This window comes from Vanellus vanellus (assembly GCF_965231255.1).
Source record: "Vanellus vanellus genome assembly, chromosome: Z".
NCBI classification, from domain to species: domain Eukaryota; kingdom Metazoa; phylum Chordata; class Aves; order Charadriiformes; family Charadriidae; genus Vanellus; species Vanellus vanellus.
This window is the reverse complement of record NC_138908.1, coordinates 72,558,799-72,575,956: the sequence shown is the minus strand read 5'-3', so window position 1 is coordinate 72,575,956 and position 17,158 is coordinate 72,558,799. Positions and strand designations below refer to the sequence as shown.

The 17,158-nt window shown below is 40.1% G+C and overlaps 1 protein-coding gene across 1 annotated transcript; it reads left to right on the top strand.

Moving 5' to 3' along the window:
• Positions 1-9,502: 9,502 nt before the first annotated feature.
• SELENOP (selenoprotein P) lies at positions 9,503-15,751 on the top strand (the record flags this gene model as incomplete). Its single annotated transcript, XM_082497263.1, is given in 8 exon segments — positions 9,503-9,541; positions 11,051-11,254; positions 13,052-13,264; positions 14,353-14,470; positions 15,344-15,667; positions 15,671-15,706; positions 15,710-15,745; positions 15,749-15,751. Coding segments are annotated over 7 exon segments (921 nt in total). The 5' UTR covers positions 9,503-9,541; positions 11,051-11,063.
• Positions 15,752-17,158: the final 1,407 nt, after the last annotated feature.

The following is a 17,158-nucleotide window of genomic DNA, read 5'->3' as shown; positions in this document are numbered from 1 at the left end:
ATCCCCCCTTTCCTTCTTCTTCCCTCAGCTTTATATACTGAGTGTGACATCATACGTTATGGTCAGGTGGGGTCAGCTGTGCTGGCTGCGTCTCCTCACAACTTCTTGTGCACCCCCAGCGTACTCACTGGCAGGGCAGTGTGAGGAGCAGAAGAGGCCTTGAGAGCTTAGCAACAAGCAGAAACATTAGTGCACTACCAACACTATTGTCATCCCCAGTCCAAAACATAGCACTATACCAGCTGTTAACAAGGTCAACCCCATCCCAGCCAAAACCATGACATCCTTCAATAACTTCTTCCTTTCTGCCACGGACTTCCATCCATCAAGTGCATCTTCCACCCATGCAAGACCATGTGTGCTATGTGGCACATTGACTGTAGCTGTGCCGATGGTAACAGCAACTTATATACTCCCTTTGCAGACACACAGATGGAGCAGCTACCAAAGCACGTGTGCTACTGAAAGAGCACCCGGCCTCTGTCTGTTTTGTCATGTAAGTTCTCAAGAGCAGCCTCAAGCACAATCCACACTGTAAGCCTCGAACAGAGCCTGAGCCACTGACTGCACAACGGTTTGCCTGAACAATGGAGAATGAAGTCCTACATTTGGCTTCAGGGCAACTAGATACCTGAAATCCCACGTGATCCTTTAATTATATATTTTGTAACTTACCTTGGGCACGTGTCTGTGTTAAAGAATCAACAAGAATTTTATCATTAACTTCAAACATTTACAAACAAGACATCATGAAATCTTCACAAAAAGAAGAATATAATTAAAAAGCATTTATTGTTAATTATTACTGTTATTGCAGTCATGGGATCACTTATGTGTTTAGTTTTCTGGTCTGTCTCTCCTTCTGAATGCCAGCTAGCTGTGTTGGAGAGAATGTTCTGCAGCTTTATTGCCAGGATTTTTGAAGTGCTACAAGTTTTTTTCACTTCACATTCATATTTTGTTTCCTCTTCTTTAGCTCTTACAGGAAATCTGGCAATGATCATGATGCAGGATCAGCACAAATCCCTACTTTGTTTTTCTTCTTTTTTCTTTTTTTTTTTTCTGACAAGAAAAAGTTCAGAGAAAGTCAACTTGCAGTTTAGAGGGCTGGTCAAAGACAGGTGTGAGAGCTGCTCAGCTGTTCCACCCTGAGACACTGACTCTGGGCTCTACTAGGGATACTACCTTAAATCCAATTCTTAACACTGTTATATGCCTGATATGTAATTAGTAACTAGTAAATAATATAAGGCACACTTGAGTAAGATTTTGAACATATCTTCCTGACAAGAGGCAGCCATTAAAAAATGAAAATAGAGGTCAACTGGACATGAGGGCTTACCAAAGTAAAATGCCAACCTGAGACTGACCTCTCCTGTAGTTCATAGAAAGGTTTCGGTTGGAAGGGACCTTAAAGATCATCTAGAGTCATAGAATTGCTGAGGTTGGAAGGGACCTTTAAGATCATCAAGTCCAACCATTAACCTACCCTGACAAAAACCACTTCTAAACCATGTCCCTAAGTACCACATCTACCCTTTTTTTAAACACCTCCAGGGATGGCGAACCCACCACCTCTCTGGGCAGCCTATTCCAATGTTTAATAACCCTTCAGTGAAAAAATGTTTCCTAATAGCCAATCTAAACCTCCCCTGACATAACTTGAACCCATTTCCTCTCGTCCTGTCACCAGGGAGAAGAGGTCAGCCCCCACCTCTCTACAACCTTCTTTCAGGTAGTTGTAGAGGGTAATATGATCTCCCCTCAGCCTCCTTTTCTCCAGGCAAAACAATCCCAGTTCCCTCAGCCGCTCCTCATAAGACCTCTCACCAGCTTTGTTGCCCTTCTCTGGACACGCTCCAGCACCTCAATGTCTTTTTGTAGTGAGGGGCCCAAAACTGAACACAGTACTCGAGGTGGTGCCTCACCAGTGCCAAGTACAGGGGGATGATCACATCCCTAGTCCTGCTGGCCGCACTATTCCTGATATAGGCCAGGATGCCGTTGGCCTTCTTGGCCACCTGGGCACACTGCTGGCTCATATGCAGCCAGCCATCCACCAACACCCCTAGGTCCTTTTCTGCCAGGCAGCTTTCGAACCACTCTGTCCCAAGCCTGTAGCACTGCATGGGGTTGTTGTGACCCAAGTGCAGGACCCAGCACTTGGCCTTGTTGAACCTCATATCGTTGGCCTTGGCCCATCGGTCCAGCCTGTCCAGATCCCTCTGCAGAGCCATCTTAGCCTCAAGCAGATCAACACGCCCGCCTGGCTTAGTGTCATCTGTGAACTTACTGAGGGTGCATTTGATCCCCTCATCCAGATCATTGATAAAGATATTAAAGAGAACTGGCCCCAATACTGAGCCCTGGGGGACACCACTTGTGACTGGACACCAACTGGATTTAACTCCATTCACCACCACTCTCTGGGCATGCCCATCCAGCCAGTTTTTTACCCTGTTTTTAGCCTATCTAGTTTCAACCGCCCTGCCATGGGCCTTTACAAGTGACAGGCCATGCAAACTTCTACTGACTGGAGAGATGTTGAGGCATAGTGTGATGAACATTTCTTGTCAGGACCAGGACTCACTCACTTTTCAAGTTCCACAAGTTGAGCCAGTGCTTTTAAAACGGGATGAAGAGACTCAAAAGTGGGTATTGCTGTTATTGCCTATAATTAGAGAACATGATATGAAGCCCGTTCAGTGTGAATTCTCAGACAAGCCAAGAGTTCCATTCAAACCCATATGAACATATGAAATAACAGCAATTTCATAGAAGCAATCAATAGTGGCTCCTTGAATTTTGCAGGGCAGATTCTTTCTTGTCTGCTATTTGCAGTCATGTGGAGTAGTGTGATGGCTTGTGCAGGTGACTTCCAAAGGTACCCTCAGACAAAATGTCATTTTATCTTCTCTACTCTCACTTCTCTTTCTTTCAAACACTGAGTTATTTCGTCTGTGTTTCATTCTGCACTCTTTATTCCAGAATGCTATAACAGTTCTACTACTCTGATTTTGACTTTTCCCTCAACCAGCCAAAACCTAGGAGACCAAAGCTGTAGGAAAAACAGGAAGACTGCCAGTGGCAAGGTAGAGCTAATATGTTTGTCAGATATAATGTTTTCCAGTCTTTGCTGGCCCATTGTCAACCATTGTCAATACAGAAATAATATTCTGTCTTCAAAATTTTACTTTGCCTTCATTATTACCTTTAAGAACTGCATCTGTGGAAAATAAAATATAGGACTGTAATATCAGAAGATTGGGGACTTCTGTTATACATATTTCATGGAAAACACACAAAAAGAAATGCAGGTTAGCAAAAATGTGAACTCTCCAGGAGAGTAGGAAATACTTGGAAATCTGAAGCTAGTAATGGTCTTTATATCTTTTTTTTTCCCCACCAGTTAGAATGAATTTATGATACCTACATTATATACTCTAGTATTAATGCTATTCCAGTGTATTCAGTGAATAAGCATTTAGCACTTCCAGAAGGTGTGCAGTTATCCAGCTCACTATAGGCATACCCATTACATTCTGAGTGTGGGTTGCAGATACCATGTAGCTACATATCAATAACCGGTACCGTAGCTGCTGAACGTTTGGCAAAGTACTATCTGCTGGAGGCACAACTTGTAACCCAGTGCAGCTTTGTTAATGGGAGTCAAATCTAGGCATGGGCAGAATGCTAGTCACTTTTGCTGGCTCTTTAAATAATGGCACTGACAACAACAGGAAAGGTGTTGCTGTAAGATAGCTGCTGTAAGTCCTCTTTGCATATTAAATGAAGTTTCCTGATACAAATCAGGTAAAGATCTGACTTTTCCAGACTTCTATCACCATTCAAAAAACAGGTGGCAGGCAGTCTGTTCAGGATTTGATTGTTGAAAGCATATGTATCAGCACAGCTCTCCCTCTGCTTTATATAGAACACACGTAATAAACAGTTCAGTTCTTCCACCACTCCTCAGAAGGTCAGTATTGCTTTACAATAAATCTTTATCTACAGAGACCACTCGAGGTACTTACGTTTGGAGTTCATTATGGTACGAGGAGGCCCCTTTTTTTGTGAAAATAGTTTTTACTCATGGTGGGAGTAGGAGGCTATCAATCTCAGCTTCCTCTGTGCTTCAGCAGCAAAGTATATTTTGTTAAGTGAAAAGTGTCACTTAGACCAATCTACTTTTATATTTCACCTGCAAATTGTTTCAGCAGTTCACAATTTGCTACTTAGAGTGCTTTGATGCTGAAGTGGCAGCTGCTTTTGAATTTCCAAGATGGACGGAGCAGTAAAAAATGGTTGATTTGGCCAGTTATACCGTCATTACTGCTGGTACATTTACACACTCCTGTCCTAAGAAGGGTGTACAAGATTTTTTTCCCAGTTCAGCATTCCAGGACCATGTTGTCTGAAAAGAAGTATCATCAACAATCCACCTTCAACATCACGTATTCAAAGCCGTAAGCATTTTAGTTTGTCAGACTACGTTTCACGTAAAACAATCTCCATCTTGCACCCAGCTGTCTGATTCTGTCCCCAGGCTCTCCTAACATCTCTTGCAGACCATGGTGCTTGCAGCCATGGCTATACTCTCAGAAAAATAAAGCAGCACAGAGCCACAAAAAGAAATTTTAACCAAGAACATGTCACCATTTTTTTAATCACAAATCTACAGTTCTTGAAAGATAACTTCTTCATACAAATCCCTCTTATTCATTAGCTGGACTCAGATTTCACTTCAGTTTTCATGTATTTTACAACAGATAAGCAAAGAACAGACTTGAACTTCCTGTAAGGTTCACTGTATATTGTCACTGAATCCCATGTACTGTGCTGTCATAATTTCCATTCTCTGTCTAGGGTTCAGTGCAGTGAACTATGCTTGGCTGACCTGTTATAAATCATTGACAAGAGCTTGCGTGTATAGGTGTTTCTGGTGAGAGGCTTTTAAAGTCACCTGGAATGAACTGCTGTGGATTGAGCTGATGAAGTTTTCCTCCACATCTCATAAGGGGTGTTATTGGGTATAAAGACTTTAATGGGAATTGTATGTATTGATGATACTTCTGAAGTTATGATTACAGTTACAACCTCCTGAAGACTTGATCTGTTAATGTACAGAGACCTGAGTACAGAAGAATCAAGGGTTTTGTTTAACTTCCTTTGTATTCATTGGTCCAGATCCTTAATCACTTCAGTTATGCATTGACTCGGCGCACCATACTGGAAAGCCTAAGGCTGCCGGCTGAACTGCAGGTGCAACTGCATCCTTCCTGTAGAAGGACGGATAACATCATTGTATGGGAGGCCACACCTCAAATACTGTGTTCAGTTTTGGGCCCCTCACTACAAGAAAGACACTGAGGTGCTGGAGCATGTGCAGAGAAGGGCAAAGAAGCTGGTGTGGGGTCTGGAGAACAAGTCTTATGAGGAGTGGCTGAGGGAATTGGGGTTGTTTAGCCTGGAGAAAAGGAGGCTGAGGGGAGACCTTATCACCCTCTACAACTGCCTGAAAGGAGGTTGTGGTGAGGTGGGGGTCAGTCTCTTCTCCCAAGTAACAGGTGATAGGACAAGAGGAAACAGCCTCAGGTTGCTCCAGGGAAGGTTTAGATTAGGCATTAGGAAAAATTTCTTCACTGCAAGTGTTTTCAAGCATTGGACCAGGTTGCCCAGGGAAGTGGTGGAGTTGCCATCCCTGGAGGTATTTAAAAGACGTGTAGATGTGGTGCTGAGGAACACGGGTTCCTCACACTGAAAAATACAAAAATACAGAAGATGTACAGCTATGATCTTCTTAACCACCTCTTGGGTATCATCAGGTAATCTGTTCCTCCTTCAAGTGATAAGAGGAACATTGATTTTAGGCCCACTGGGGTGATATGGGGAACTTGCAGGCTGATAGAATCACTGCAGGATAAATGCAGAAAGTAAACAGAGCCAATAATGAATTCAGAATACATATAGGCATTCAGCAACTAGAGTCAGTTTGTATTTGTAATCTGTGTAATGATTATGACTTAGGACAAGTCTGATAAAAAAGATTTTTCTTGCTAATTACAGTTTGGTACAGATAGGTTCAAGTAGAGAAAGATACTTCATTATTAGAACAGAATTTCCAAACAGAAAATGAAAACTTTGTTTTTAAATATACAATTGCATGTATCAGCTATTCCTTTGTTCACTGAAACAATCTCCAGGCCAAAATCAGAGGATGTCAGCTTTTGTTGCTTCCTTTGAATTCTGAGAAGTATGCATTTAGTTATCTTACATTGCTCTGGATCTCACATGAGAGGAGCACGAGACCAATATTGCACCACTGTCCTTCTTTCTGGAGTTACTTTAACTGATGAACTTGTGGTTCTAATTATTTTGCTGAATTTCCTTTGCGTTAATATATCTTCTTAGCCTTCACGTACATTACCCTTTATTGACAGCATTTAACCGGGTGTTTAAGGCCTCATAAACAAATGGAAATTTGTTTATGTAAGCATTAAGTAAGCCTCAACAGCCTGTTTCTGTTGCAATTTATTCCACTATAGAGTATGAGTAACTCCACTGAGTTGGCACAGCTACACTGTTATAAAATGAGAAGACACGAGAAGAGTCAGTAGACTCCAGATCTGCCAGTGGACTTTGAATTCCCTGTTTGTGACATCCTTCAGTCACAAGAGCAAAACAGACACTGAAGTCCTAAGGTCTCATGATAGAATTCGTGCTGGATCTGTGTTCTGCCTCTGTGCTCTCATTATCTGCACATCTCGTAAATCACTACAGCAGACTTTACCAGAATATAACTCCTGACAGCCTCGTAATTCCACGTCCATTTGAGATTTTTATAAAGAAATTTATACTTTACTGATCTCAACAACAGAAATAACAAACATCAGTTAGTTTCCAAAGACACTGCTATTTCTGGGCTGTGACGCTTTGAAAAGTTTGAAACATGTCAAAAAAAGGCGGTAGTTTATGTTCAATAAGAAGGGAAGGCGGCTGTTATTGACACCAGGACCATTATTCCCCACAAATAAGGAAGTAAGTGAGTAGAAACAGGATGATTAATTATAAAAATTATTGTTTGAAACTGAAGACTTGTCCAAATTAGAGTTCATAACTGCCTCCTGCAGTGAGATTGGAACATACTCAACAACTAAGAAAATACTTGCAGTGGAAAGCAAAATTAAGATTTAAGACAATCATTTCTTTAGAAACTATGGACAAAGGGCTCCAGGAGTCTACAGATTCAAGGGGGATTAATATAAGAAATGGAATGGTCAGACTCTTAGACTGTAAACTTAACATTTATTCTACTGTTTGTAAAAAAAAGTGTGGAAGTGGATTTATTTCCTCTCCGAAAGAGTAATGCTTCAGACTGAAGTTCAAACACAATTAGGGTTTATACATTTCTAAAACAAGTGAATAAGATCTATCTAAACCCACAGCCAACGTGATAATATTCCCTACCACTTGCTTTAAGAGAGAGGAACTTTTTTCCTCAATAAATCTTGAGGCAGAAAAATGATCTCAGGTAAGGTGAATGTTATAAAGCACGATGCTTATGGGTGATCACTATGAATGTAGTTAAGCTCTCCTTAATATTACAAAGATGATAATAAATTTAATTAATATAATAATAAATAATGTAATAAATAGTATTCATTGGCACAGTGATAATTGCTAACAACAGCTGCCTCTTATCTCTCTGTAAGGGAAGTGAGGGTCTGCAGGTGTTTCTGCATGCTATACGGGAGGAAATACTAACTTTTCAGTAGTGACCACTGCACGTTTCCATCCTCAATGCGCTTTCCACAGCAGTGTAGCTGTTTTATAAGTTAGCTGCTTCAGCTCAGTTTACTCTGTCTGGACCTTTTATTCTTAAGTAGTTGTGAACTGCTCGTGTCAGCAGCACTTGGTGGTATTACATACCACTTACAGGCTCAGCACTTGGTAATCAAGCCTTGTGCGCATCCCTCTCTACAAAGCTGAAAAAGAAACGGAAATGGAACATTGGTCTTTATTTGATAGTAACTCCACCTGCGTTGCAATAATTAGCAAGAGACCAACTGTCAGCACTACTGAGCTGCATTTTATTCCTACTCATAGATCCATACCTGCTTCATTTCTTTTTGGCTGCTTCAGTGCTCATTTAGGAATTGACAGGCACGATGCATACCAAATACTTGCTTGCAGCCAACCTTGTAGCGCTTTATTAGCGCTGAAAATCAACACCCTATCCTGAGGCAGGAGGCCCAGTAAATAGTCTGTCATTTGGAATGGTAAAGGACATCATCTTACTTGTGAGGTCCCAGTTATGGTCCCAACCCAGGACAGAATACAAGGATGTGTTTCCCCAACAATATAAAGAATGTGCGCACATTCCACTTTGTAAAAAAAAAAAAAAAAAAATCAGTCCCAATCTCATGTCTGTCTGTTTTCTGCATCATGTCCTCAAAGACTATGGAATAAAACCTCAGATCTTTGTCCTTTTTTCCACTGACTTGAGCATAGGACCTCTACAGGATAAACTCCAAGCTCAGCAGTTCCATTTCTCACACCCCACCAGAAGCATAGAGCTCATCTGTGCAGGAGGCAGTCTCAGGCCATAGAACTAAACAATATAGATCTCACCACCTCAAACTCTGAGGGCAGACCAGGTTTTTAGACAGTTATTTCTCCGTAAACACACATAACCTACATTGAAGGAAATCAAACTCAAGCGAACTTCAATCAAAATAAAGCATTCTGCACATAAACACTTCTCTCACTGAGGAAAGAGAGTAAGGAAACAGTTTAACCTGAATGTCCACAGATACCTCAGTGATGATGGTGTTAAGAAAACGTAACAGGGTAATACAGAGAGTTAAGTGGCTATTGCCAGTTGGTAGAGCTTCATGGCTTTCACGTAGCTACTTTGATTTAAATGGCTGAAGACGTGGGCTTTAACCTTCAGAAGCTGATAAACTGGTAGGTTCTACAGAAATGAGTTTTAAAGCTGAGTGATGTAATCAAGAGCAGCTGGGCAAAAGGAGCTCTGTACGGCACATGCCCTCAGACAGGGTACACCATTCTCTAAGGCAAATATCAGATAAAGCCTATGAGACAAAAACCTGCTAGCTCAGCGTTTTTATAAATAGAGAAGTACCTTCCCCCTCTCGCTGTGGTTACCACTGTGCTCAGAAAATAATGACTCTTTGGCCCACCCCCCTCCTCTGACTGTACCACTATCTCCAGCTGACTGGGGTGACGGGCAAACTGCATAACCTGATATTCAAAGTCATCGTCTTAAAACTACCTCGCCGTTCTGCACGACAAATGGTTTCCACTCGGAATTAGTTAACGGAGAAGTATTTTGGCTACTTTTGCTAAAGGGGTTTGCTTTGCTTGCAAGGTCGTTCAGAATAAGCTCCCTGAACTTTGAACCGTATCTGCAAAGTGAGATAAACAAGAGCTGTATAAATACCACAGCCCTTTTCCCCGCACTGTTTTCTTCTGCAGTGGAGTGAGGCAGAGCTGCCAAGGAGCAGGGGGGGAGGAAAGGGTAAGTGAGCTGGTTTTGCTATGAAAGAGCTTCATGACTTAAGGTTTGGCAGGGTGTCTGCTCATTTCTTTGGCTGAAAAGGCTGACTGTGGAAATTTCCGTTGGACACCGACTCGAAAGTTGAAATGCGAGGGGAACCATAATTCAGAACATAGCTCTCCTCTCGCTTGCAGGGCAAGACAGCTGTTGCTGGGCGCTGTGTGCCAGTGCCGCGGAGGGCTGTAAAGGCGTAGAAGGATCTCAAAATATCATAGGAGTCCCGTGTATTTATAGTGGCTATAAAGGCGGGCAGCTTTACAGATGTGTGGAAAGAGTTAACAAACAAACAAAAAAAAGGCTCTGTTGATATATATTGAACCACAGTTTAATCTTCAAAGTACTGCACCTAAAATGCTTTTAGTAGAACTGCAGGAAAGAAACTTTAGGGACCGACAGATTTCACAAATGATGTTGGCTTTGCAGCAGCTGGCTCTTGTTTTAAAAGCTCAATTATTGAAATGTTCTATTTTTTAAATTTTTTTTAGAATATGACAAGATTGATGAAATGTGTGTTATTTTTGAGAACTTAATGTTTCCAAAACATTCTGTGTTTACTGTCAGACTTTGATGTGAGTGGTGAAATTATACAATTCCACAACCTGGGACATGTTGGAGAGCATTTTTATAATTTTATGTATTTCTCGATAATAAGTGTTTTCTGAACTTCTTAAGCCAAAATTATTATGTTAATGGAATCAAAGGAAAATGTAATTACAGAATTTCTAATATGCTTCGATTTTCACAAACATTAAAGGGATTAAGTGTGGGTAGGAGATTTTGTAAAATCTGAGGAATCCTGAAACTCAGTTTTCATTTCCTGTTTTTGCAAAACTGTTTCTAGTGCCTGAATTCTTAAGAGATTTTTTTCAATGGCATCCAAATACTACAGACTGACTTGTAAAAGTACTTGTAAAAGTCTTTAAGCCTTTTTTTTAAATTTCTGCCAGGTTCTGTAATACTTGTTGTGTACGAAAATACACTGGTGGTGCAAGTACTTTTAAGTCAGTGGCACTACTCTGGAATCTGGAGTGAACTGGTCTAGATTCTTACTGGTGTAAACTGCCTCAGCACAACTGACTTCGAAACACAAGAATGACGCCACTTTAAAATCACTGAAGTGTTAAAAACAGTCAAGAAATGACAAAGAGGAAGGAACAATGTATTCTGATTAGTGGCATTAAAAGAAAATCCAAGTTACTCTGAGTGATTTCTTTTCAGCTGTTTACATACAACAAACAAATACTGCCTATTTATTATAGAGGAACTCACTGCAAAATGAAAGAAATACGGCCAAGCAGAAGCAAAGTAGCTCAAATTTAGTCTTACAGTTTTGTTTGCTTGTTGATTTATTTATTTATTTTTTTAAAAATTGAGTGGAGCCAATATCCTGCTGTGTTTTGTTATGGGAATTTCAGAGTCTGAACTTTGTTTAGGCATTGATCTCATTTTGTTTATTTTCTCTCTTTTCAGATAAAGCCCAGCCATGTGGGCCGGGCTGGGGCTAGTTCTGGCTCTCTGTCTCCTCCCAGGAGGAGGGACAGAGATCCAGAACTGCAAGGAGCCCCCAGAATGGCGCATTGGGGAGGAGAACCCAATGCTGAACTCCAGGGGTTCAGTGACGGTGGTGGCTCTCCTCCAAGCTAGCTGATACTTGTGCCTGCTGCAGGCTTCCAGGTGCGTGTAAATCTTTTCCCCAGTTTTCGTTAAAACACGACTAGTCAATTTTTTAATGCCATCTGAGGATAATACATGTGCCCAACTACAGGTGCACTCAGTGAACTCTAGCTTCCTCAAATGCGGCCGTCCCAGCTGGCATGTGTGACCCAGCGACCAGGTTAGCTCTCAGCAGAAGCGTTCTTTGCCAGTGGCTCACATTCTTTCTCTCTTGACTTAATCCTGACTGACAGATCATCTTCTCTATTTACAACATGATTGTATTTACAACATGAAAGTATGACAAACTTGATGTTAATGAAACCCAAAACGTATGAAAACCCAACAGAAATAGTTCCTCAAGACTATGCTTCTGTTGGCAGCAGATGATTAATGTAGCAAAGATGCTGAAGCCAGGAAGCATCGTAATTCCCTGACATGGCAAGAACGCCTGAGACAGAGAGATCTGTGATCATTCATTTCTTATGTAGGGTCTGTAGGGGAAGAGGCAAATCAAAACACGGGCCTTTGATGTGCTTTCCCAGCCCCTGTTCAGAGGTCCTAGATATAAAAAAAAAAAAAAACATCCAGAAGATAAGGTAAGGACTGGCCTTTAGAAAAATAGATGAGGCATTCAAGGGGATCATCAGTGTTATATTTTCATACAAGACCTGGGACATTGGTGCTCTGGTTTCTCGAACCTACTTCTGTGCAAACAATTAGGTATCGTGACAGCAGCAGTGGCAAGAAAGTAATTTTGAGCTGACCCAAAGAGGAATTGCATACAGCCCTTAACTTGGATTCATTTAGTGATTGTGAAATCATTTTTGTTTAAAAATTCACAGTACCGGTTTCAGAGCTTGATTTTAATCACTGTAATAACATCTTAGTTTCCCCCTCCAGGCTTCATAACTTCATATTATAATAGTCTTTGCAAGTTTTTCAAGAACTGTATTTGAAAAAGCAGTGGTAAATCTCTGGCTCCATCAAAGTCAAAAGTGAGCTTTGTGGTTGACTTTCAAGGTAGTTGGGTTTGATCCTGTACATTTTAGAACGGTTTTAAAGGTCTTTCAAGCTCTATACTATTTCCTGAAATTGAAAAATTAAGAGACTTTTCTAGAGCAACTCAATAGGAAGGATATGAACGAAAAGGAAAAAAAAACCCCAAACCCCACATTGTAAAGCAAGAAAGCAGCTTTCTGCACTATAGAGCAAATAAAGACTTTTGTGATGGGATGCCAAAGGGAAAGACTCACGACTGCCAGCCAGGTCACGTACATGTTCTATAGCCATCCTGTTGACCCAATTGCTGTAATATCCCTTTTCTGGCTATTATGGAAAATAGCTACGTCAAGATGAGTGGGAGAGCTGTCAGCCTTTTACTACATTTGCTTTCTTGATTATTCATCTTGACGCTGTATTTACAGTGCGCACTCTTTAACCGACTATGTAACCAAAAACCTCAGCATTTAAAGAAAGACATTAGATAAACCGTGTTAGACCAGCGTGAAGGAACTGAAATAAAAATAACACTGCATTCAGTCTGAAAACTGCTGTACTTAGTATTGCATTCTGCTGACAAGGGCAGGACCCGTGGCGTGTTAGCTACTGTAGAGTCTGGTTTGGTGACAGCACAGTTGATAGTCATGGAAAATGGAGAGAATGTTTTAGTAGTGTTAGATTGTTGCCATGAAAACTGGGAGAAAATAGCATTCGCTGTAATAAAAGCAAGATGGAGCGTATTAACTTTTGTCGAACATGGCAAATCTTACAATTCTGTAATGATTTTCAGTCTTGCTTCTTTATGTTCTCCGCTAGATTGGAGGACCTGCGAGTGAAGTTAGAGAATGAAGGACTGGTCAACATCTCGTATGTGGTTGTCAACCATCAAGGAACTAATTCCCAGAGGAAATTTCACCTGCTGAAGGAAAGTGTTTCAGACTATATTGCTGTCTACCAGCAAGATGAAGAGCAAGATGATGTCTGGACTACCTTAAATGGAAACAAAGATGACTTTCTCATCTATGACAGGTCAGTGTTTAGAGGGGAACACAGGAAAATATTTGCATGTATTTGGAGTAATGCTTTGTAAATTTCTGTATTATTTCATTGGTTTGTAAACAACCTGATTATCTCACAACAAAGACATCATAGTCAGCTTCTAAGTCTCACTAAGTAAAGCACTTGCATTTACTGGAAAAAGGAAGCTGCAAAAGAAGAGTCTGCTTTTCCTTAAGTAAGTTTGGGATAAATCAATTTTTCTTTATAACTACTCTGGATTTAGATTAGTGTAACCATGTGTAGAATTTGATAGCATGATCCTGGTCTTACATTGTTTTGATTTTCAGACAACTTTATTACATCCATGCATGTGAAAGTAGAATCAAATGCGAAAGCATTTTGACCGGAGTTGCTGAAAATGTCACGTAGCTGTATGTAAAAATTAGTCTTTAGGTGAAACTTAAAACTTTGGAAGAAAAGAGCTTTTTGATCATAGGATTCTATGACATGTATCTTGTGGCAGAACCAGTAATAACTCTTTAATTGAGATCCTGATTTTCCAGTTTTGAACAAGTCCTGCTCCTTTGAATGCACCAGTTGTGTAGTCAAGTGTGTACCAGACACTCAAGGACAGATAAGGGGCAAACGGGCACCATAAAAATCTCCTCGTGCACACTAAAGCAGTAATGCAAAAGCCCCACAATGCACATTTCTAACCAAAATACCCCTTACGTTGTATGAAAACGTTCTTTGTAAGGATGGAATGACCATGTCGCGATTTGTACCACTACGCAAACATCCCTCCTCATTAGCGAGATAGGTCTGTAAGGAGTGTGCCTTTGGTAGTCGAAATGCCACTGAAGGAGGGGCTTCTGCTGTAGAGGTATTACGTCAGGTGGAAATCACGTGTCACACTACTGACCTGTGCAGTTGAGTGGGCAAACGTTTGTGAGGCAGATACTGGTTTTGCTGGTACACTCCGTGGACAGAAGCACTCTGCATGAGACTGTGCAGTGTGGGTGGACTGATGTGAATAAAATAAGGCATGATAAGAAGGGATACTTAATTTTAGGTATATGCTTATGTATATGTAACCACAGTGTTCTTTCTCTCTTTAGGTGTGGCCGTCTAGTCTATCATCTGGGTCTGCCCTATTCCTTCCTGTCTTTCCAGTATGTAGAAGAATCGATTAAGATTGCATACTGTGAGAACAAGTGTGGAAACTGCTCTTACACGGTATTTTCTTGTTTCATGCTATATTTACTAGGAAAGGAAACCAGATGTGACTAGTAATTAAAAAAAATTATTTCAGTGTGATTAATCCAAAAAGATGTGATTTAGAATTTATACATTTCATGTGTCTTGCCAGAGAGCTTTTAAACATTTTTCAAAGCGAATTAGATCCTGTTTATAAGAGACTAATTATCTGAATTCCTGCCCTTGATAGAAATGCAAATCATTTTCATAAACCTAAATGCAATCTTGGAGGCTAATTCTGTTTGTGGGGTTAGTAAGAAATTAGCTACTCTAGTTTTTGGGGGTGGGTAGGTACTTAAACAAATAGGTGTTTTTTTAATCAAATCTGAGCTGGTTCAAGTTACTATTCCTTTTAGTTTATGTTTAAACACAGTATAGAATGGTTACTTTAAAAAAGTGATAATACAAGGTGACAAATTATTGTTACCATTATAAAAGAAGGATAGTTTTTGTTTCACATGTAACTAAACTACTTTAAGGATTATCAAGAAATGTACACGCATAGTCATGAAAGTTCAATGAGTATAATAATTTTTGATCCCATCATACAGTTTTCCAGATAAATGTAGGCCTCAGGCAGGTCAGATGTGAGATCCTAGAAAAAGAATACTTTTTATTAGCAATTACTTGAATTAGAATTCCCAAAAGTTTACAGTAAGAGCTCTGTCTATTTATCAGTGGTGTTGTAAAACAAGGTTCTTTTTGATACATTTGTATCTTTCTTCAGGAAAGTGGCACAAATAATTTAAAATTGGGTTTCAGGTTCTGCAAAAATGTTAAGATAGTTAATATTTTACAAGTAGTTTAATTAAATATAATGCCTTCTATTTAATGCATGTTTCTGTTTTGCAGGAACCTGATATTGATGGGTTTTGTGAAAACATCACTAAAAATGCAGGTGAAAAGCTAGCAGAGATAGAACCCAAACCAACCGGTCAACATTCACATCACCACAACCTGCACAGACATAGACACCACCATCACCATCGTGAGGGCAGTCATCATTCCAAAAATGAGGACCATCAGGCGGCTTCTGAAACTAGAAGACATCATCCTCACAGCGGTCGGCGTCATAGAGTTTTTGGTCAAAACAGACATGATCAGACAGGTAGTCCTGACCAGGTAGACACTGTTCCTCCAGGGGAAAGCGTAGAAATTACACAAGATAAAAAGCTATGAAAAAAAGGGAAAACCAGCTGTAAAAACCAGTTAACTTGAAATTGGCAGACAGCATCAGACTCAACTTCTAGTAGCTGATGATGTCATTGTCGACACCTTTTGTTTGAAGAGCTAGGAAATTCTGTCACTTGACAGTGTCGTGGAGCACTTCCAAATTCTTGCAGGTGACACGGCCAGCTGTCAGCAGAGGACATCACTGAATCCTGACAGTGACGTCTGCTCACTGCTGCCTGACAGTCACCAGCAGCAGGAGCAAGTGCAACTAGTGACACCTGACAGTGACAGGAAAAGGCAAGAAACTGAGCCTGAAAAACAAACTAAGCACCTTAAAAATGCAAAGGAGTCCCACGACCTAAATTCATATAGTTGAGAGAGTGGAAAAATTAACAGATTACGTGGTTTTATTGCCCGCAATTAAAAATTACACTGACAGGTGGGTAGAGTAAAACTATTGCAAAGAGGTAGACTTTTAGAGCAGTGCTCTTAGAATTACACAATACCTGTCAAATTCCATCAGTGAAAAGCTTCATAATTTAAAGGAATTTAATTGACCTGTAGTTTGTTCTTCAGTTGTACTGGGAAGGTGTCTGCATTCTTGATTAATTTGTCTTTCTTGTTTCTCTTCTAACATTCTGCTTGCATTTGTGAGGACAGGAGCATAAACTATGACCTAGGGGCTCCTGTCTGATGTTTTGCAATCAAGAATAGAAGATAACCAAAACAGATATTTTAATCATTTTTTATTAAGAAGATGGACTATATTCAAAAGTTGTGGTGTGGTTTTGTTTTTGTTTTTTTTTTTTTTCTCTTAACCTGGGGATAGAAATTATGTACAAGAAAAGCTTATTCGTATGCAATGTGCCAAAATAACTTTTTATCTCAAATGTAAGATACAAGCAGTAATTGCATTATTTTAAAGCAACAAATTTATATGCTTAACTTTTGTCACTTAGATATGGTATCAGGGTCCATTAATATATACTACTACAGCTTGTAAAATCCCACTAAATCACTAAGATTGTGCCTAAAGTGAGAAGCAGTGTTAACAACTCTTCATGCAGAATCAGTATCAAAAGGAGGGAGGGGCAGAACAAATTTAATCTCGGTTTACTGTTTATCTTTTTTATAACAGTGCTGAATTTGACAAATCTGTATTGATTAGTAAGGTGATGTACCACTTAAACTTGTGTAACTTCTCTGTCTGTAGCTTAGCATTCCTAACCTTTGATTAACTGAGTTGAAGTAAAAATGTAGTTGTTCGAAGGATTCCTGGATGAAGAAGCGAATACTCAAGAAAGGACAACCGCTTTGAAAGTGTACACGATAATTAATGATGGTTTAGTAGGGAAATTTTTACTCCTATGAAACCTGAATCTTTTTATCGTGAATGCTGATTAGCAAGAAAGTAGCCCTGACTATACACAGAATGCATGCCTTTGGAATATTTGACAAGAGCGTTTTCAATAAAAAATATTCTGTATTTCTTCA